Raw genomic sequence first — 23,650 nt, forward strand, 5'->3', positions numbered from 1 at the left:
ATAGAAAATGATAAATGTGTATATATATATGAGTAATCAAAGAGGCATAAACTAGTATCATAAGAGATTCAGAAGCATCAGAAGCTAACATTATAGAAGAGAAAAGTTTCATTCTGGGTTTAATTTACTTGCATGATATTTGTCTATTGCTCTTCTAAAATCCTAGAGGCAGCAGTCAGGGAGGATGGATGCAGAGTGCGGCCTGGACTCGGGGCCTTATACACATAAGGCAAATGCTCCAGCACGTGAACCACATCCCAAACTCTTGATCTGGGTGTTATAGACTGAATTGGCATTTCCCCACGTGAGCAAATTTCGGATGTGAGAATGAGTCTAAGCCATGGAATGACTTCCTGTGGAAATCTAGGCAATATGGTGACCACTATTTGTTTGCTTTGGTGTTGTGAAAAGTTGACAATTTATTGACAAATTTTGGGACAGCACATTGAGGAGATCTGGAATTTAGTGTTTGACCTTGATCATGAGTCTTCTTGCCCCAAATGGCTGGAAATGCAGGCTTGTACACTCACTGAAATTTCATCCTGAAAATTTTGGATTCTTGGGAATGACAAGCTTTATAGGAAATCGTGGCCATATTTCTTTTAATGTGAACGTATTCTTTTGCAGGTTTGCTCGCCCTCCATTAATCATCTTTTCTGTGGATGGTTTCCGTGCATCATACATGAAGAAAGGAAGCAAAGTCATGCCCAACATTGAGAAGCTGAGTAAGACATTTTCTTCCACTTTGTTCTCAACGGTCATCCATGGTCCCTACAGTAACTGCATAGTTATGTGTTTTGAGATCCCTATACATGTTGTTTGAGATATATTTTATTATTTTCAGTACATGAGTGACATGGATTTCCACACAGGAAATCTTTCCATTGCTAGTCTTGTTCTCATGTCTGAAATTCTGTTTCAGGGTCCTGTGGCACACACTCTCCGTACATGAGGCCTGTGTACCCGACAAAAACCTTCCCTAACTTGTACACTCTGGCCACTGTAAGTATTTATTCTTTTTTTAAATTAACAAAACTGAAAGGCTGGTACAAAAATAATGTAAAAGGGAGATTTTCTTTCTTACTGTTCAGAGAAAATCTTTCCTCTTTTTCAGCAGTCGTTATTCACAGAACATGCCTACTGTAACTTTGTACGTCACTGACCTCCATTGCAATGTCCAAACTGAAGCTTTTGGAGTTGGGGATGTGATCCAAAGGATTGACCCCAGTGCTTCCAGTCCCTGGGTTTTACTCCTGATATTTCATGGCACTATCCCATCTACTTTCAGGAAGGATCATGATAAAAAAAAAATGAAACCCAAAATTAATTTTTTTCTTGGTGTTGGGTCATAGCTGGCATACTCAGGAATTACTCCTGACTCAGGAATCACTCCTGGGCTTGGGGGAACCATATGTGTACCATGAATTGAACCTGAGTTTGCTATGTGCAAGACAAATGCCTCCTTGCTATACTATCTCTCTGATTCCATACCTGAAACTTTTCAGGTGTAGTTCTGACTGGACATGTAATTTATTTACTTTTTTTTTTTTTTTTTTTTTTGCTTTTTGGGTCACACCCAGCAATGCTCAGGGGTTACTCATGTCTTTGAACTCAGGAATTACTCCTGGCGGTACTTGGGGTGACAGGGATCAAACCCAGGTCGGCCACATGCAAGGCAAATGCCCTACCCTTTGCTGTACTGTCACTCAGGCCCTGGACATATAATTGAGAGTTCTCTCAAATACCAATTGTCTGTTATCATTTTCTAAATTTTTGAACAAAAATTTGACTTTATGACTTCTATTTTTAATGTTCAGATCCTCCAAATTTTACCATTTTTTTTCCAAACATACTTTTGGTTTTTTGGGGGTCCAGAGTGATAGTACAGGGGCTAGGTTGCCTGCCTTGCACATGGCCAACCTGGGTTTGATCCCCAGCACCTCCCTCACATGCTCTCCTGGACCCCTCCAGAAGTGAACTCTGACCACTGAGTCAAAAGTAATCCCCGAACACTCTTACGTGTGGCACAAACAATAATATCAACCAAAAGAAACCCCAAACAAAATAACGTAATTTGAAGCCAGAGAGATAGGACAGCAAGTAGGGCATTTGTGTTGCAGATGTTCGACCCATGTTTGATCGCCCGAGATTTGGTCCCCGAGTCTCTGCCTGAGCAAGCCCTGAGCACCAGCAGCTGTGGCCCCCAAGCAAAAGCAAAAAGAAACATAAACCCCCCCTCCCAAATATGTTTGTTTTATTTGTTTTGTGGTAGACACAGAACTTAGGAAAAAAGAAAAGTATATTTATAAATAGAAATCTTTTGGGAGGTACAAAAATATTAAACTGAATACTAATTTATTTTATAAGCATTATTATCATATGTTATTAATTTTACAGTTTAAAAAGCCCAAATAGTAAATTTCTTTTTGAAAACATTTTATTTTAAGCATTGTGATTTACAATATTTATAATGGCAAGGTTTCATACATAAAACATTCCAACACCATAGCCTCCACCAGAGTCCAAATAGTAAATAAATTATTTTAGTCCAAATAATTTGGACTAAAAAAACTAACCATGCTAGGTTTCTTAGGGTTTATTATTAGTCAATTTGTAACATTTATATTTGTTCACAGAGACACATGTAATGATTATATACCTTATATAAATTTGGGTCTGGAGCGATAGCACAGCCCCAAATTTATATAATTTGGGAAACAAGGTAGCCATGTTTACCTTGCACGCGGCCAGCCCAGGTTCAATCCTGCCCGCATGGCAGAGCCTGGCAAGCTCCCCGTGGAGTATGCCAAAAGCAGTAACAACAAGTCTCACAATGGAGACGTTACTGGTGTCTGCTCGAGCAAATCGATGAGCAATGGGACGACAGTGCTACAGTGCTGTATAAATCTGGAAATTTGATATTGCCATAAAACCTCCTAGGAGAAAAAGTTTAGCAGACAACTGATATGTGTGGGTCATCCTATTCTTGTTTTAACATTAAGTTCACTTTTACATAAGGGGTTGTATCCAGAGTCACATGGAATTGTTGGCAACTCAATGTATGATCCTGTATTCGATGCCACTTTTCATCTACGAGGGCGAGAGAAATTTAATCACAGATGGTGGGGAGGCCAGCCGGTAAGTTTCTCATTGAGTGTATATACTTGCTGAAACGTTTCACCCTTAAACTTGTAACCTGTGAAAAAGATACAAAATGTGGGGCAGGAGCAATAGCACAGCAGGTAGGGCATTTGCCTTGCACGCAGCTGACCAGAGTTCGATTCTCAGCATCCCATATGGTCCCCCTGAGCACTGCCAGGAGTAACTCCTGAGTGCAGAGCCAGGAGTAGTAACCCCTGTGCATCGCCGGGTGTGACCCAAAAAGCAAAAAAAATTAAAAAATGCTTCTGTTTTGGTATTCTATGTGTGTATGCTGTGCTTGACATGTGCATGTAAGAAGTAATATGTGTATGAATCTACATACATGGGAATATTTATGGTAGATCTGAACATACATATGTTAGTGTATGCACAAAATGTTTATATGTTTGTGTCTGCTCTAGGATTATGATTATAAATGTGTCAGGTAAGTGTCTTAATTAAGGTGTCAGTGGTGGACAGGCTAAAGGGTGAGTTTCAGAAATGTTTTGAAGAAGGAATAATCAGATATTACTGAGTACTTGATTTGGGGGTACAATGAAAAAGGGAAGCGAAGGATTGTACTATATTAATTTTTGGCACAAGTCCCATACGAACTGTAAAAGGAAACTTGCTGGAGAGACTAAAAGGAGTTCAATAAAAATTCATGGATTTTTTAAGATTTTTTTTGGGAAGTCATGCTGTACAGTGCTCAGGGACTATACCTGGTTCTGTGCTCCGGAACTACGCCTCATGGTGCTAGATTCAAACAAAGGGGTGTGGTCATCGACACATGCTAGGCAAGTACCTTAGCCCTTGTACTATGCGTCTGGTTCAAGTTCCGGAAATTTTTTGTCTAATTCATTTTTTTAAAAAAATCTTAGAGGCTGGAGTGATAGCACAGCAGGTAGGATGTTTGCCTTGCACATAGCTGACCCAGGTTTGATTCCTAGCATTCCATATGGTCCCCCCTGAGCACCACCAGGAGTGATTGCTGAGTGCAGAGCAGGAGTAACCCCTGAGTATCGCCCTGTGTGACCCTAAAAGCAAAGCAAAGCAAAACAAAACAAAAAAATCTTGGGGCTGGAGTAATAGCACAGCAGGTAGGGCATTTGCCTTGCACGGGGCCAACCCAGGTTTGAATCCCAGCATCCCATATGGTCCCCTGAGCCCCGCCTGGAGTAATTCCTGAGTGCAGAGCCAGGAGTAACCCCTGTGCATCACTGGGTGTGACCCAAAATGCAAAAAACTAAAATAAAAACAAAAACAAAACACACACAAATCTTCAAATATATATATATATATACATATATATATATATTTCAAAATTTTATGCACACACAATAAAATCTTACCTTAATTCTGGACCAGCAAATTAATACTTTGAAAGAAATCATCCTGTTTACTTCAGATCAAAAGGCCAGGCAGAAAACAGAAAGGGGCGTGGGTGACTTTGCACACAATGTTTTGCTTGTGACTGTGTGTGGTTAGGCGGCTTGCTTGGCCAGACATGAAGGAAGCAACATCAGGCAGTCATGGTTGCGCATGTGCACGGCAGAAGTCCAGTGTCCACCACTGCCAGTGGATGGAACAGCATGTGCACAGGAATAGGGCCAGGGCGATCTTACAGCAGTTACCTTTCATATGGCTGACCTGGGTTTGCTCACCTGGGTCCCTCAAGCCCACCAGGAGTGACCCTGGAGACCAGAGTCAGAAGTCAGGCCTGTGCACTGCTGGGTGTGACCCCCAAATGAGAATTTCCACAGGAATAGATCCCAGGATGTGCGGGGAATTAGAAATCTGTCATAGGAAGGTGAATGTGCCATCCCAAGCCAGCTCTGTTTGGAGCTGTGGCTCCCTGGAGCACTGACTAGAAAGGAGTTTAATCAGTGCACAAGTTTCAATATAGTCTTTTCACGCAAAGAAAAGTTTGGAAGACTTCTCGACTGTCTGCAGAAGTGTTTCTTTCTAGTAGAGACTCTGATTCCGCTGTCTTAGTGCAAATGCGACTCCAAGAGGTCTCCGATGATGACCGAGGTTGGGAGCCGAGTGAATTTGTTTACTGGTGAATTTCATGGACAAAGTTTATGAGAGAGGAACATTTCGTGTGTAAATAAAATGATTGAAATGAGAGCTCTGCTGCGCTGTTGCTAGTCGGTCTTTTACATTAATTTTGTCATGAAAGGAAACTTCCCTGAAGAACCAGAAAAGATATAGAGATAAATAGTAATTTAATCCAATTGGGTCACCTTACACCAAATGTTGACATTCAGCTTCCTCTGGGTTAGCAGGACTCAGAAGATGAGTCCACATATTCATTAACTTTTGCAGAAGCAGGGCAGAAGGAACGCTGCTAACCTGCCCCATGAAGTGAAGTCTCTGTTTCAACTATTTGCCTGGTTCCTTATAAACTCTCCAAGGCAACTCTTGTGACCAAAGGTTTCCCACCTTTCTAAAGTTACCCATGATTTGCAATGAAACTGATTCGTGTTTCTATCTTCTTGACCGAGATGCCACTGTAAGAATTCCAAGGACATATTTGTTTTAGTTTGAAAACAAATTTAATTGAACATTGGCATTTAGGAAGAACATCCTACCCATGGTAAAAGAGTATAAGAAGCCACAAATACTATGAGAAGAGCTAAATCTTAATAAATATTCTTCAAGAATTTAGACCATTCTCCCAGAGGCTTGTGTATTTCACAAAATCACCAGAAAAAAAATAAGTGGGATAGAGAAAAATATTTATAAAGATCTTAGGTAATTAAATTAGACTCAATTTGTTTTTACTAAGTGATTAAGCCATGAAAGAAATTTGGCTACATAACATAGGGGTAGACTAAATGGTGAATAGGAACCACTGTTATCTTAGTAGATGGGATAAAAAATTTATACAAAGTCCATCTGAAAATTAGAATCTCATTATTAAGCTTCCAAAATGAATTTCTATAATTTAGTTTTGGTTTACCCCCCCAACCGCTTCACCTAAGTTGAGTGTGCTTTTAACTTGTTAATCTTGGAAAATTTGCTATGAAGTGCTGTCAGTCACTATATGATCTGAGTTTCCATGCATGTGTCAGTGGGACTCCTTTTGTTGTTTTAAAAATTGTTTATTTATTTATATTTGATTTTTGGGCCACAGCTGGTGGTGCTCAGGGCTTACTCTTGCCTCTGAACTCAGGGTTTATTCTTAGTGGGTTTGGGGAACCCTATGGGGTGCCAGGGTTTGAACCTGGCCGAATGCATGCAAGGCAAATGCTCCACAGAAAGAAATGCTGTTCTTTCTGGCCCCTAAAGTTGTTTATTGTTTTTCTTATTACAGAAGCATGTTCTATGGAATTCCGTAAATGTTTGTTCCTTTGAACATTATCTTTGCCATAATCCTACAATTTCTAATCCCAAATTATCAAGTAGGGAAATTCCTGGGTCCCTTTTAATCTGAATTCTAAACAGCAAGAATAAATGGGATTCTCAGGTGTCTACTAGACATGGATATTTTAGAAGCAAATCTAATAGACTCCCTGATGCAAGCCTTTTATTTATTTATTTATTTATTTAATTTTATTTTTTTTGCTTTTTGGGTCACACCCAGCAATGCACAGGGGTCACTCCTGGTTCATGCACTCAGGAATCACCCCTGGTGGTGCTCAGGGGACCATATGGGATGCTGGGATTTTAACCCTGGTCGGCCGCATGCAAGGCAAACGCCCTACCCGCTGTGCTATCACTCCAGCCCCAAGCCTTTTATTTTTATTTATTTGTTTTAGACCACACCTGCTGGTGATCCAGGCTTACTCCTAACTCTGCTCTAGGGATCACTCCTGGAGGACTTAGGGGGGGCACATGGAACACTGGGGATCAAACCCAGGTGCAGGACAAACACCCTACTTAATGAACTATTGATCCAGCTCATGAAAGAAGCTTTTTAAAACTGTAGTTTTTGTAACAAGGGGCTTCTAAAAGAAGCAGATGCTTTATTACTCCTTAAATTGTTTAGACTAGATGTTTTCTGTCTGTCTTGGTGAGGCAATAAGTTGTTGCCAAGGCCATCCTAGTGAATTACAGTAGTGTACCAATACATGTTCAGGGCCTGAGCTATAACACAGCAGGTAAGACACTTTTTCCTTGCATGTGGCCAACCTGGATTTGATCCCTGATACTGCATATGGACCGAGCCCGAAGGAGTGGTCCCTGAATACAGAGCCAAGAGTAAGCCCTGAGCACAGCTAATGTGGCCTGTTTCCCCCATCTCCCCCCAAATTTGTTCCAGGATAGCAAAATGTCGAGTGGCACTGGATTTGGAGTAAACCAATTAGGTCATAGGGACACATTTAATGTAGAATGCAAATCACTGCATTCCTCTCTTTTTCTCTTTTTTTTTCAATTTTTTCCTTGAGTCGGGGGCCGTTCTTGGCAGTGCTCAGGACTTATTCCTGGCTCTTCCCTTAAGGATCACTCCTGGTAGTTCTTGGATGACCATATGTAGTGCTGGGAATTGAACTGGGTACTATCCTTCCAACCCCTCATCCCTTTATTATCCTTCAGAGACTTTACTTTATTAAAAAAAATTTTCCCTCCTTTATTCTGTTGTTTCTTTTCCTTAGATGCGCTAAACCAGTATTTTTCTTCCATTGTTTACTCTCAATGTGCCAAGAAAGGGTTTAACTCGTCTAATCCATTTGCTGGGCTGGAGTGATAGCAGTTTTCCTTGCACACGGCTGACCCGGGTTCGATTCTTTCATCCCTCTTAGAGAGCCCGGCAAGCTACTGAGAGTATCCTACCCACATGGCAGAGCCTGGCAAGCTAACCCTGGTGTATTCAATATCCAAAAACAGTAACAAGTCTCACATGGAGACGTTACTGGTGCCTCTTGAGCAAATCGATGAGCAACGGGATGACAGTGACAGTGACAATCCATTTGCGACTAGACTGTGATTTATTCTTCACATTTCCTTGAAACAGCTTCATAGAAAGCTGCCACAAAGGTGCCTTGACTTTGGCTATGTTCAGGGACTTAGTACTGAGTTTTCATATTGTTTAATATCATGAATTTGATCAGACCTTCTTAAAATTAGTGATTCACATATGTGTTCTATATTTTGTTTTGTTTTGAACTGGAGCGATAGCACAGCAGTGTAGAGGGTTTGCCTTGCACGAGGCCGACCCTGGTTTGATTCCTCTGTCCCTCTTGGAGAGCCCGGCGAGCTACCGAGAGTATCCCGCCCGCACGGCAGAGCCTGGCAAGCTCCCCTTGGTGTATTCGATATGCCAAAAACAGTAACAAGTCTTACAATGGAGAGGCTACTGGTGCCCGCTTGAGCAAATCGATGAACAATGGGATGACAGTGCTAATTACAGTGCTTGATTAGGGGCCCCACCCTCAGTGCTCAGGGGTTATTCTTGGCTCTTCACAGGAATTACTCCTGGTGGTGCTCTGGTCACCATATATGGTGTTAAGAATCGAACATAGGTGGGTTGTGTGCAAGGCAAGCGCCCCGCCACCTGTGCTATCTCTCCAGCCCCTCACTGTATGTTCTAGACTGTAAATCTTATAAGGTAAGGCTTAATTTCTCTCTCTCTCTATTCCCAAGATCTTCTCCCATCCTCTGATATATTTAGTCATCACTGCTAGTCTGTACCCACAGAGGAGGTGCGTTTACCTTCTTCCTGCCTGTGCTCATCTCTCTTCATCTTGTGGAGCTTCACAATCCAATCTGCTGCAGCCCTGATTTGCTCATCTTTAATTTGTTCTGTCTCTTGAATCTCAACGATTCTCTTTTCCTGCTCACAAGCGGACCCCATCCTATCCTCTGAATTCTCCTTGCTAGCCCCGTGCCTTTGAATGCAAAAGAGTCATTTCTCGGCAAAGAACTGTTAGAAATTCTTCCACAATGGTAATGCATGGTTTTGAAAAAAAAAATTGAAAAGAAATTCTTTCTCAAAATTTCTATTCTTCTCCCACCGTTATGTACTTAATTAAGAAAAGGTTGAATTTTACACGTCTTATCTTCTGGTTTCAGTGGGGATGTTTTCATTTTTCTGTTTCAGAGAATTCCTGGTAACATATTAAGAAGGTACAATATTACTTTTCTTTTTTCCCTTTTCAAAATGTAGCCTCTTCTCACTGATGTCAAAAGTAGAACAATGAAAGGAACAAGGGGGTTGAAGGCAGGAAATTCCCGGGCTGGCGAGATGGCACAAAGAACTGCAGGCACCCCAGGGTCCTCTGAGCACCACCAGGAGCTCCCCCTGAACTCTAAACCTGAGTAACACTGCCCCCCACTGACCCTCCCCAGCAGTGTTTCCCTGTGTAGCCCCTCAGAGAAAGGCAGAGGTAGCTCAGTGGGCGGAACTGCATGTTTCACACACAGGAGAGTCAGGTTCCCTGAGCACTGCCCAAAGTGAACCCAGCACATAGGGACTGGAGTAGCCCCTGAGTACCTGAGCACTGCCAGGTGTGACAACACCTACCCACAGGAAATTAAACAAAAAAGTCAAGAAAACCCAATCCAGGGGCTTAATCTCACAATTTAAAAAAAAAATTTATGTTTTGGGACAGGGACGTTACACAGAGGTTAAAGCGTGTACCTTGCATGCTGCCGACCCGGGTTCGACCCCTGGCACTTCATCTGGTCCCCTAAACACATCAGGAGCAATCTCTGAGCACAGAGCCAGAAGGAAAGCCTTGCACTCAGCTGACTGTGACCCCCCCAACTACATCATTTTACCAATTTCTGAGGAAATGTAGATTACATTCAAAAATCAGAGAAATTCTAGTTCTCATTTTTCTGAATTAGTAAAGAACTTGAAACTTCTGCCTTCTCCTTCTTTAAAAATAGGCCCAGAGGTCTGCTTTTACTTTTCTTCACTTGGACCAATATTTTTGTGCCTTTCCCCCTCTGTAATTATACCAAACCCACAACCTGCAAAAGAACTGTTCTAGTTTTTTTTTTTTTATAATCTAAGTTCTGAACTTTATGCTTCAGTCTCATTCCATTTTTAACAAAGTTTGACTTTGTTACTGCTAGAATTCTGCTTGATATATCTTAACATAAAGATCTTTATCTTAATATAAAGATCTTTACATTTTTTTTAAGTATTCGTTCTTCTATGCTCCTTTTTTTTTCTTTTTAACCGCTTTCTGTAGTGTTCCTGGTTTTTCCTTAGAAATCTAGTTTAGCACAAATGGTACCAGGAAGCCAGGAAAAGTATTTTGTGCTTCCTTTTGAGAAGAAATATATCTTTTTTAACCCTCCGATTGTCTGATTGTCTTCATCCTTCACAATGCCTTTTAAATTGCTTGATATCTTTTCGTTGTTATTCTCGTGGGGTGCCACAGTGGCGCTGCAGGGGTGGCCATGCAGCACCTGGGACAGAATGTCACAAGTGCAAGGCATGTGCTCTACCAGGGAGCCGCAAGCCAGACCTTTGTACTTATGCACTTAATTGCCACTGTTCTGGGAAGCAGAGCAAGTATAAAGAACTGAGGACTCTTGTTTGGCTGTGGGGATAATTGTCTGTACCACTTTCTGCTTTTCGGCTGCTGTTCTTTCCTTATTCCACTGACAAGACCCCTTCTGATGAGCGTTCCCTGGAGCATTAAATGAGTTAGAAGTCACTCAGTGGGTTTCTGGTTGCCCAGATGAGGCCCACAACGTCATGGATTCCACGACAGCACGTTTAAAAGTTCAGGGTCATCATTTCACAGAACTGTGCTAAAAAAAAAAGATTTTTTATGTTTTATTTTGGGGGGGCCACACCTGGTGTTGCTCAGAGCTTACTCCCAACTCTGTTCAGGGATCACTCTTGGCGGAGTTTGGGGAACCTTATGTAGTGCTGGTGAGCAAACCCGGGTTGACCGCATACAAAGCAGGCCTCTTGCCAGCTGTACTATCTCCCTGGTCCCTAAAGAGTTTCCTTAGAAAACTCCATGTGGTGTAGTAGCATTGTATGCTGAAAGGACAACCATGAAGAAGATTGTAAAACACATGACCTCAATAATAATAACATTCAATTAAAAAAAGTTGTGTGTGGGCGTTGGCCAGAGATATGTAGGAGTGCTAGCACCAAACAACATATGGTTCCCCCAAGCACTCTTGGGAGTAACCCCTGAGCCCCAATTCTCCCCAAACAAACAAACAAACAGAACAAGCAAAAGTACCCCAGAAAGAACCCCTCAGGTTGATCTGACATTAGTGCTGGTCAAATATCACCCCCCTTAACTTCCTTGAAAATAGCAAGGCACTGGATGTTTGTTTACATATGAGTATACTCTGCTTGAGTCTTGGAAATTAAAATAAGAATGAAACTAGATCATGTAATAAACACGGTTTTGAGACATGTGTGGGATGCCCACCACACAGTTGGAGTGCATCATCTTGGAGTGGAGGCTCTGGAATAAGAATGAATGAAAATTTCAGGGAACATTTTTTTTTTTTTTTTTTTGCTTTTTGGGTCACACCCGGCGATGCACAGGGGTTACCCCTGGCTCATGCACTCAGAAATGACTCTTGGTGGTGCTCAGGGGACCATATGGGATGCTGGGAATCAACCCAGGTTGGCCACGTGCAAGGCAAACACTCTACCTGCCCTGCTATCGCTCTAGCCCCCACAGGGAACATTTTGAATCCAGGTTGAACTAAGCATACTTGGGTCGGGCCGGTGGACAGGACTCTGGTGCGGTATTCTGGTGTGATGTCCCAAAGGGCGTTCTGAGCCTGAGACTTTTAGCCTCTGATCTCTCCCAGTGTGACTAGAACTGCCTTCCCTCCGAGCTGATGTCATTAATTAGCAGCTCCTCATCTCAGAGACCCTGGGGTGAAACTCCCTCATCTGCCAGCAGCCCAGCTGTGAGGTGGGGGCAGGGAGTTTTCCTTCCCCCAGGAAGCTGGCAATCCTTGCAGAACTCCCAGATCTCCACTCCTCTGAATTACCCCTTTTCTTTCCCAGTGAGGGTTTTCCCAGGAGTCAAAGAACATGCAAGTCTGATGTCAGTAAATCCAGCAGAGGGACTGACACGAGGAGGAGTTTTCTCATATAGGAGCAGGCTTTATGGACTTTTTTTTTTTTCCTTTTTGGGTCACACCCTGCGATGCACAGGGGTCACTCCTGGCTCATGCACTCAGGAGTTACTCCTGGCGTGCTCAGGGGACCATATGGGATGCTGGGAATCGAACCCGGGTCAGCCGCGTGCAGGGCAAACACCCTACCGGCTGTGCTATTGCTCCAGCCCCATTTTCTGTTCAGTGAGAGACCAGAACTCTCCCAAGGTGTCTGAATGTACCGGAAGCTTGCGTTTGTTTCCATGATTGCCTAACAGAAGTCATTGAGTGCTTGAACAAATCCAGTTTTGCTGATTGAAAATGTACTAACTTATTAAAGCTTAGGATCATGGGCTAGGTAATACTATCTGGATTTTCAAAAAAAGCAAAGCATCCACAGCAGTTAATTTGCCAGAGGACTAAGAAAGGCCTCAGCTCAAGGCTTAAAATCAGAGACTTTTTGCTCAGCTCCTGTTTTCCTCCTCTTGTGGGGGAAGAGTGAGATGGAAAGAATACTTTTTCATTTTTTTATTTGTATTCATTTTACTTATTTGATTAATTTGTTTGGTTTAGTTTTGCTTTGGGGTTACTCCTGGCTCTGAACTCAGGAATTATTCTTGGAGGTGCTCTGGGGACTCTATGGGATGCCAGGAATCAAACCCGGGGGGCGCACATGCAAGGCAAGCGTCCTTCCTACCTGCTGTACTATCACACTAGCCCAAGAACATTTTATTTTTAAATTTATTTTAATTTTTTAATTTTTTAATGAATCACCGTGAGATACAGTTGCAGACTTACAAACTTTTGTGCTTGCGTTTCAGTCATACAATGATCGAGTACCCATCCCTCCACCAGTGCCCATTCTCCACCACTAATGGTCCCAGTATCCCTCCCCCTTTCCCCCCCAACCCCCACTTCTGTGGCAAGCACATTTTCTTTTACTCTCTCCTTTTGGCTGTTATGGTCTGCAATAAAGGTATTAAGTGGCCATCATGCCAAGAACACTTTTTAACACCTCAATGAAGTGCTCCATTTACTTAACATATTGCCATAATTCCATTTACCCAAAGGATAAGTAATAGATACAAAGAAATAAAACAATGAACTCCCCCCCAGCCACACATCCATTTCTTTCACGCGGTTTAAAACAAAAAAAAAAGACAAAGCTAGGTTCCAGGATCCTGGCATCTGTGTGCCAAATTGGGTAGTCATCTGCAGACTTTCAGTAGTAAGGGAAACATATGGTCCATGGCCCGGTCTTTGATGAGCTCGAAGTCTGGCAGCTAAGTGCAGTGTTCAAAACCAAGATCAGAAAAGACAGGTACCAGAATAATCAGGTTTTTTTTTTTAGATGAAAAAAGATTTCTTTAAAATGCCACTTGAACTGTAGCAGTGTCTTTGAGAGCTTTTGCAGAAAACAGATTGAATAACATTCATGGAAATAATGACCGCGACTTCCAGATGTGAGAAAAAAAAATGGTTGCAAATAATCTGAAATTTATGGTGGGGTGTGAGTAAAATATAAGATATTTGATCTTACGTATGTTTGGAACATTTTTACTCTTTGACCAAAGCTCAGAATATATTATAAGTCTCTTATATTTTCCTCATTAGCTATGGATTACAGCCAGCAAGCAAGGGGTGAAAGCCGGGACATTCTTCTGGTCTGTGTAAGTTACCGTTATTTTGTCCAATTTGTAAAAATTGCAATTAAGATTCCGTTTATGCAACAGTAATTGGATTTTATTCCCTTTTAGTGAAATGTGAAAGCATGAGCACATTTGAATATTTGCTAATGAAATTAATCATCTAGATTTTTTTTTTTTTAAAGTTCTCTCTGTACCTCCTCCCACAGCCTTTTCCCACTCTCTTCTCTTGCAATAAAATGTAAGGGATGTTGTCTCTCTTTAAAATCACCCTCTAGACTTCTCAATCTCTTTTCTTAGGGGGCAGTTTGATTGCTTGTCATCTATGGACACTATTTTTCTCTTGTAGGTATGATGTGACTTGCTTATTGTTTCCTAGAACGACGTTACCAAATATATGATTCTGATTCACAACTTAAAAATTCTAATGTGGCATTGGGTAGCTGCTGTAGTGGCCTAGAGACTGGAAATTTGCGAGCGGAGACAAAGGGAGCTCTTGCCTTCCCTCTCATTTCCCGACTAAATTCCAGAATTTTCCTAATTGGAAAAAGGGCTTCTCCGCCCTGCAGAGGAGATGAGGGGTTGAGAGTTAATGTTAATAAAATAGTCTTAAGATGAACTTTACCTAATGAAAGTGTCAACATGTTGATTATTTTTAAGACTCCTTCGTAAGAAAAAGGAATCTGTTTCAACTTTCATGGGGATTTTATTCTCAGTGAGATGTTATTTCCATCTTTTTTTTTTAACCACCTAAAGCTGTTTCCATATTTACCTCATATGTTTTAACAAAAATCTGACTATTCTATAATAGCAGTGTGCTGAGAGCAATCACAGGTTCAAATTAATTCAGAAGGGTGCTGTCTATATTCTACGGATTCAGGAATAAAAGTAGCCTTTTCAGAACTGAAGGGCTAAATTGAACTTGGATTTGGTGATTTCAAGCTAAGACAGAGCGTCCCTTTAAAAATGACCCCCCACCCCCACCCCCCGCGAGCGCATGCACACATACACACACACACACACACACACAGACACACACACACACACACACACTTTTTAAAATAGAGGTTTTCCCGAGTTGAGAAATAAGTGTGTTAGAGATGATCTCCCTTCATGTAAATGTCTTGATTTACCACCTTAATCTTACACATGTACATTTACGTTTTAACCCTCAAGTGCTGCAGAGGCTTGTCGGAGAGATTTCTCCTGCTCCACAACAAATTTGTCTGGCAGGATGGAGAGAAGCCAACAGCATAATTAATACTTGGTCCCTACCCTTACCCCCCGAAACTGCTTCAGAGCTTCATTGAAAAGGCCCAGTGTTCTGGTTTTGAATGGCAATTTTCTCCACCTATTTTGAACTGCTTCTAAGAAGGTGGCTTTTGTGTGCTCCAAAGATGTCTGTAGGTTTGCTTTGCTTCTCAGACTATTCTTTGGCTATCTCTGCATTCTGGAAGTGATGGATTAATCTTTTTCCTTTGCTCTTTATCAATTAAGTGTTTAGGAGGGGGACAGGCCTGGCAGTACTCAGGAGCTATTCCCAGCTCAGTACTCAGGGATCACTACCAGAAATCACTCAAGGTACCACTTAATGCCAGAGGCTGAACTTGGGTCTTCTGCGTGCAAAGCGTGTGCTCAGTCCATTGAATTGTCTCTCTGGCCTTTCTTTTCTTTTTTTTTTTCTCTTTGGGTCACACCTGGCGATGCACAGGGATCACTCCTAGCTCTGCACTCAGGAATTACCTCTGGTTCAGGGGACCATATGGGAAGCTGGGGATCGAATCCAGGTTGGCCGTGTGCAAGGCAAACGCCCTACCTGCAGTACTATCACTCCAGCCCCTGGCCTTTCTTTTTAAAAGCTTTTTTTATAAATTTAAAAAATGCCTAATTTTTTTTTTATTTACTTGGGGCATATGCCCTACCCACTGTACTGCTATCGCTCCCGGGTTTGATTCCTTCATCCCTCTCGGAGAGCCCAGCAAGCTACCGAGAGTATCCTGCCTGCCGGCAGAGCCTGGCAAGCTACCCGTGGTGTATTCGATATGCCAAAAACAGTAACAACAAGTCTCACAATGGAGATGTTACTGGTGCCCGCTCGAGCAAATTGATGAACAACAGGAGGACAGTGCAGTGCAGTGTTATTTACTTGGGGGAGTAGGGTAGAGATGACATCTGGCAGTCATCAGGGGCTACTCATGACTCTGTACTCAGGAGTCACTCCAGATGGTGCTTGGGAGACCATATACAATGCAAGGGATCAAACCAGGACCAGCCAGGTGCAATACAAGTGCCTCAACCCAGTACTTTCTTTCTGATAGCACAGTTGTTGGGCGTTTGCCTTTCACACGGCTGACCGAAGTTTGATTCCTCCACCACTCTCAGAGAGTATACTGAGAGTATCGAGCCCACGTTGCAGAGCCTGGCAAGCTACCCGTGTGTATTGGATATGCCAAAAACAGTAACAATAAGTCTCTCAATGAGAGACATTACTGGTGCCCGCTTGAACAAATCAATGAGCAACGGGATGACAGTGACAGTGACAGTGATACTTCAAGTTAATTGATGGAAATAAACACATAGTAAACGTTTCATGATCTGAGGTACTTCAATTTGAGATCCCATTTAAATCATCTATAGGCTTAGATTTTTGAGGGACATTTTTTAAAACATGAATTTATTCTGAAACCTAGAATATTTCTTGATATTTCAATGAAACATTTTGTTCCCAAGTCTTACCCAGTTGCTGCTCCATTACATTGTTATTGATCAATCCATGCCCAAAGGCTAATTACCTTAGTGGATGAATGTGTAGCTGACTCTAATCCCAGCTACTCTATTTAGTAGATTGCTAATCTTGGACAAGCGAGTGAATCTTTCAGTAAATCAAAGTCTTTTTTTTTCTTTAAGGGGGGGCTCATAGTACCTTTATTATAGGGTGTGGTAAAGATAGAGTGAGGTGACTCATGTACAGTGCTCAGTGGGAACCTTAGTACCCTGAGAATAACTGATAGAAGAATATTCATTTTTTATTCACATCATGTGTTTCACGTTTATAGCCTAGATAATTTTGTCCCCTGTTATTAATTAATAGCTTATCTGGATTTCACTTTTTATGCTTTTCCCTGACCATATCTAATGTTAAATCTAATGTCTCATGTTAAATCATATATTAATCAGTGATGTTAAGATAACATCCAGAGGAACCAAAGCGATGGCTCAAAGACTAGTGCATATGCTTTGCATGCCAGAGGCTCAGGTTTAATCCCTGACACTACATGCTCCCCTGAGCACTGCTAAGAACAGCCCCAGAACACAGAGCTGAGAGCATGCACTACACTCTGCTGAGTGTAGCTCCAAAACAAAATTAAAAATGGGCATCATGAATCCAGTTTTACCTTCTGTTAGTCAGATTTATTTGTGCTTCCACTCTGCATCGTACTGTAAACACAAATGGCTAAAGGGATACCTCTTCTTGGTTTATGAAGACAAAAAGACAATCAGGAACCCTTAGAGTCAGAGAGATAATACAATAGTGGTAGAACAGATAATAACAGTGATAGAACAGATGTCTACCATATGTGAGCCCCTGTGTTGGATTGCGCTGGTCCTGGTGGGTCCCTGTGCCCTGAACTGAGCAGCCAGGCCCACAGTGGGGCGGGGCGGGGGTTGCTCCCTGGCTTCCATGAGGACCTTTGCAGAAGGCCCATGTATAAGGATATAAGAAAAGATGTAATCAGGAAATCTAGATAGAGATCACTTTTCCAATTCCTTATTTTGTGATCAGAGCACAATGACTTAGAGAAGTCAAAGGTGGTACCCACAGTCACATTTAGGATGGGTCCTCATCTCCCATAACTTTTCAACATACGCATAGGTTTACCACACAAACACAGAATCAGTGTCCAGAACCCATGAATCACTTGCTTATATCTTCAAGTAATGACTTGTGACTTCTAATTAGTCTTTTCAGTTAGTATTTCTTTTTATTTTGCTTTTATATTTTGTTTTTGGGCCACGATGCTTAGGGTTTACTCCTGACTCTGTGCTCAGGGATCACTCTTGGCAGGGTTCAGGGGACCATATGGGGTACTGGGGATTGATCCTGGGCTCATGCAAGACCCTAGCCCTACCTGCTGTACTAATGCTCTGGCCCATCTGTTGGTACTTCTCATATCTATATATTCACAGACATGTTTTGCTTATAAAATGCTTTGAACAGAACTTTTGTGAATATGTGTTAAGCATGTCTGTAGGCCAGTGTGTGGTAGTAAAAGTCAATATTTATTAAACCTCTACTTGAAGTGTTTTTTATGTATTGTCTCTTGTCATCCTTGCAATGACCTATGAGAAGGCATGCTTCATCCTCTCATTTTATAGAGGCACCAAAAGGTTAAGGGCCTTGTCACCATCTCCTTCACATGTGTTGGAGTCAAGGTTCAAAATCAGTCCTGGCCTGAGAACTCGGGCTTCTCATCCCATCCCCTTCTGGTAAGGCTTCCCATCCTGCAAAGGTATTGAAGAATGGTGTGATGTGCCCAGCTCTAATTCTGTCAACTTGGAATTTTCCATGAGCATTAAGTGAGTCCTTCAAAATCCATTTTTGAGACTTAACAACAGTGACATAAATGAACCGATTTGTAGGTAGGTAGTTAACGTAAGATAAAAAAAATAAATAAAAAGTCTACAAGCCTTTTGTTTTTGAAAGTTAGGAAAGAATTCAAACTATGTAATTATTTTGTTTGGATACAGGGGATTTTGAAAGTGATTAAGTGATTAACCTGGCTTGGCTTTGCGTATTTCGAACTCAATTATAGGCTATAATGAACAGGGTCACATTTATTTAATAGGAGTGGGATTTGTTTACACGGGGGCTCATTTCTGTGGTAAACATGATTTTTCCAGGATGGTAGGCTAGTTTGAGACAGAGAAGGGTCAGAACCATGACAAACTCCTGACTTATCAGAAAGACTGGCATGGGTGGGAGTGGTTACGGGGATTGGCAAGGGCGGGGTGGGAGTGCAGGGATGACCAAGTCTTGTATTATATTGTGATTCTGAAGAGTACTTCTTTCCTACTCATTTTGGGGGATTTTGGGGACACACAGGGAAGTGCTCAGGTGCTACTGCTGGTTCTGTGCTCATGAGCTCAGTCGGTGCTGGGAATCAAACCAGGACTGGCTGCACGGAAAACAAATACCTTAACCTCTGTACTATGTCTCAGGTCCCAGAAGACTTCTCTTTCTCTTGGTTCTTTCTTGCTCAAGTCCATCTAGAGTAAAAGCTTAAATGGTTCACTCAGCATCCTCTGAAAAGTTTTTAACAGTTTGTTTTTAGGGCAGCTTCTGATTCTCAGCAATATTGAGCAGTAAGTGTTTCCCATATTTCTCCCACGCCTGCCAATGCATCATCTCCTCTGTTCTTATCCTCAGCTGACCAGCAGGTCCATTTGTTACAGTTGATAGATCTATATAAACACATACTTACCATGCAGAGGCCACTGTTTACATTAGAGTGCATGCTTAGACACAGTAATTTTTACTAACCACAACTCAATTTGGGCTTTTGTTTAGGATCACTATAAACATGTTCTAATGTCTGATCTTGGGGGAGCAGAAAAGTGATTTTTCTTTCTGAAGTGTGTGCCTCCCCCCCATTAGGAAAGAGGAAAGTAAATTTTCCTCAAATAAAGCCCTCATTCAGTTTCTGAGCATCTTAATGTAATTCATCATAGGCTATAGTCCCTTCATTTGATCCACGAGCTCTTAAAATGTGTGCCGGAATCTGATAATTATATTTCAACAAAGGAATGAGTCTTCAACACAAAAGTCATTGTGAATGAAGATTATAACCTTGTTGTCAGTCTCATAATTATATGTGTCATTCTTAATAGAGTTTTTTAGAAGAGGATTTCAGGGATACCTTTCCTTGTCTTTTATTTTTATAGAAGAGGAATTTAAAGTTTCTGACTAAATAATTTTTTCTTTCTGAAGTCAGATGGTTACTGAGAGCTAGAAAAAAATAATCAGTTTAAGATCATTAATCAAAGTATGTCTTAGCATGGTTCCCACCCCTTACCTATCTTGTCTCATTTCATCCTTAAAATCAGGTTGTACAACATGCTTTGCTAGTGTTATTGATGAGTCAACTGAGGCCGAGAGAGTAAAAAAAAAAAAGGCTGAGTGGTCAAGAGGTCGCATCATTGGCAGGAGATAGAGTTGGAATATAAGACCTGGTCCCACTTTGGCCACAGCTAATGACTTTACTCAGTAGAAAGCAATAATTTTGAGCCCAGGGACCTTTCTGCCTGCAGTAGAGTCTCTGATCAGCAAGACAACTTCCTCACTTGCCTGTGAATCAGAGTTTCCAATCTCCTCTCCTGTGGCAGAGGTTGAGCAACGTAATATTTTGCAAATGGAAATGGGAGTTTAAACACTAACTCCAAAGAGGACTTTTTACTACAATGAAGTGAAAACAGATGGTGGTAAACACAGAGCACTTGGCCTGGGTGCAGAAGCAGAGCTTTCCCCAGGCTGAAGCTTGTGGAACTGCAACCTCACATCTTGCTGTGCCTCTTATTACCCTACAGGGTCATCCCTCACGAGCGGAGAATATTAACCATCCTACAGTGGCTCACACTGCCGGACAGCGAAAGGTATTTGTTTCCCTCACCCTGACTTTCTCTCCTCGGGGCATCTCCATCTTAGGGCAGAATTGGGTGAAATGCTAGAAGGACTGTGACCTAGAAGTACAGTCATGTTTGGGTATTATGGAAGCTTCATGATTCTTACTTTCCTAAGGATACAGTGAATGTAACTTGTTTGGGTCCATTTGATCTCATGGATTACTGCGCTATTAATCCTGGCCACTGCAGCAATTTCAGCCTTTGATAAGGCATTCAGCGGCAGCATAAGGGGTTGGGGAAGCTGTAAGACTTTTCACTTAAATGACAGGTCTTTAAATTTTTTTTTTTGTAAAATCAAGCTGTAGATTGCTGGGCCCTTATGAATTACCATTGGACTCTATTATCTGGAGGATTCATGACCTGCGTCTTTATTCCGATTTTCCTTTGAGGCTTTTGGTTCCTGTTGATTTGTTTGGGGGCCGCATCAGCGAGGGCTCAGGGGCTACTTTTTGCTCTGTGCTCAGGGGTCATTCCTGGAGGTGCTGTGGAGACCATGTGATGCCTGGGATTGTACAAGGGTCAGCCACAGGCCAGGAAAGCGACTTAGCTTCTCTACTCTGTCTTTAGTCCTGATTTTTTTAGTTTCTGATAGTGAGATTAGGGAGTGAGAATGGAATATTGGGTGGTGGATATGGAAGAAATAGGAAAACCAAATCATGAAAGCACAGTTTTCCAAGGTAAGAGCAATAGTTGTTGGGAGATTAACTGTCGATCATTTTGGAAAATGTGTTTAAGGATATTTGACGTTTTTTGTTGTGTGGTTTAGGGGACATTCTTAACCTTTCAATTTTCCTGCAGGCCTTCAGTCTATGCCTTCTATTCTGAACAACCTGATTTCTCTGGACACAAATATGGCCCTTTTGGTCCTGAGGTTAGTAGCTTCTCATTGGCCTAAGGTGTCCAGGTATCCTTAGGATACGTGATCTACTGACCTTATTTCTGGATTTGTACAAAGTTTCTTGGTGTGTTGGATCTGTAAGGTCTATAGGGAGTCAGTAAATTATCAGACTAAAAACATTTTAAAAGATCATAAATTTTCTTGCTTCTTTTATAGAAACTTTATTTCAGATTTTGGTGCCTAGATGTATCTTAAACATGGAACTAATGAGAGAGTATATTTCAACCCTGTGAACTGATGAATAGCAAGACAAAGGATTGGGAAAAACTGGCATTTACCATCTCTGGGATGGGAATAGAAAGGGATGTGGAGATGAAGCCTGCAATGCAAGCATTGCCACTGAAATTCAGCTCCATTTAAGTGGCTGTGTGGTTCAGAAGGCTGGGCCAGGAAAGTATCTCTAATAGCTTTAGCAAGTGCAATCAAACCCAGCATGGATTATGGCATTGGGCACGTCCCTATTTGGTAAATTCTGATGCAAGCATATATATTTATGAAACTATGACTGGGACCAGGACTATGAATATATATATATTCCTCTCCAACAGCAAACTCTCTGTTTGAGTTTAAGAGAAATACGCTGTTGAATAATAAATCTTTTTAGTAGAGCCGGAGTCAGAACTTGGAATCACTTAGAAAGCTTAGTAAGAGAAATCTGTCGATAAGGTAGTGTCCAGCATCACTTCAAATTCAAGCAGTGGGCTAGTGGTGTTTCCTGATTTTTTCCATATGTTTAGAGATAGAAATCTTTTCACAGTCCAGAATAGGTCACTTTAAAATAAGATGGAAATTGTGTATCTATACCTTTTTCTATCTTGAGTGTTTTTTTCACCTCTCCTTATTGGAGCAGCAAGATCTACATCGACATAGTAAGACTATGTTGTGGATAGCCAGTTTCTTCAAAAAACGTTGATGGGAACCACCTCCTATTCCCTAACAGTCTGTGACAATACTGTTGGTTATACTTAAGTTCATTGTATTTAGCATAAGAATGAATGGGGAGTACAGATAAATGTGTCTTGATCTAAGTATTTTTGATCAAAATGCAACATGTTTAAACCAAGACAATAAATACTAAGGTATCATAAGTATTTCTAAAAGCATACATTAATTCAGAGCTTATTTTTGTAAGAACTGGTCACGAATGGTGATGTGAAACCATTCCCGGTTTGTCTTAAATCATTGAAGTCATATATGTCTAATGCCCTTTTTCCAATCCCTTTGATGTTTAACCAGTGTTACAGGATTATGAAACACAAATGATAAAATGAGATAAATATCTGCATACATGAAACACAAATCTAGTCTTGCCAAAGCAAGCATATCTGTTTTATCTTTAGGATGACTTTCTTTGAGATTAAAATGAACAAAAGGAACTATGTTTTATTTTTTAAAAAAATCCCTAAGCAGTTCCATGTGGCCTATTTCAAGGTTCAACTTACTTGAATAATAATACTGCCTAAAATCCCTGTGGCATATGCAAAACAGAGACTTGTAGAGCCCTTCTTTTAAAAGCAGGAGACTAGTACTTAGAGCGTGAGTGGTAAGTGAACTTAGAGGGAGAAACTCAGAACTTCTGACATTCAGATCAGGCTTCTTCCCATGAAACCATTGAACCCTTCTTCTGTCCAGGAGTAAGCAAAGTGGTCAGTTAATAACTATGTTCACATCATACAGAACGTTTTCTTTATGTCAAGAGTCAGAATTTTACAATGCAGATGAGGGGTACCTCATAATTTTCATTTCTTTGAAAGTGACATGGCTTAGCAATAAAATGTTCTTTATCCATAACCGTCTTTGGATTTCTGAGATGTAGTTCAGTTGTGATTACTACTTGAAAATGTATGTGAGTGTTTTAATCAAGAAATAAACTAAAGAGTTTTAAGTAATCAGTGATCATGATTGAGGCATAAGAGGATACTTTAATTTGCTGGGATGATGGTTCTTTGCTCGGAGTAGTTCATAAATTTACAAACATTATTTACCCTATAGGATTTTGACTTAAAACTTTAATGTATTCATGTTACATTGTTTTGGTGTTATTAATATTTGTAACTGGGATATTATATCTACTGGGTAAATCATTTTTGTTTAGTTATCTTTGAGTGTATCTTCAGTTATGGAAACTGATAACTTGGTAATTCTCTTCTGAGATGGCAAGGAATATTCTCAGATTTCAACTATTTCCCATTTGATTCTAGGAATCTTATTTTTACTAAAAGCAAATAAAACAGTTGGAACTTTT

General features: G+C 41.2%; 1 protein-coding gene across 5 annotated transcripts in view; it reads left to right on the plus strand.

Moving 5' to 3' along the window:
- Positions 1-23,650, plus strand: part of ENPP2 (ectonucleotide pyrophosphatase/phosphodiesterase 2) — a 131,982-nt gene that overhangs the window by 65,083 nt on the left and 43,249 nt on the right. For all 5 annotated transcript variants that reach the window (XM_055128713.1, XM_055128711.1, XM_055128714.1 and 2 more), the window contains exons 6-11: positions 628-725; positions 923-1,002; positions 3,019-3,138; positions 13,795-13,850; positions 20,412-20,477; positions 21,306-21,378. In XM_055128713.1, coding sequence (XP_054984688.1) covers positions 628-725; positions 923-1,002; positions 3,019-3,138; positions 13,795-13,850; positions 20,412-20,477; positions 21,306-21,378 — 493 coding nt within the window. The remainder of the gene's footprint in view (positions 1-627; positions 726-922; positions 1,003-3,018; positions 3,139-13,794; positions 13,851-20,411; positions 20,478-21,305; positions 21,379-23,650) is intronic.

This window comes from Sorex araneus, chromosome 2 (assembly GCF_027595985.1).
Source record: "Sorex araneus isolate mSorAra2 chromosome 2, mSorAra2.pri, whole genome shotgun sequence".
Classification (NCBI taxonomy): domain Eukaryota; kingdom Metazoa; phylum Chordata; class Mammalia; order Eulipotyphla; family Soricidae; genus Sorex; species Sorex araneus.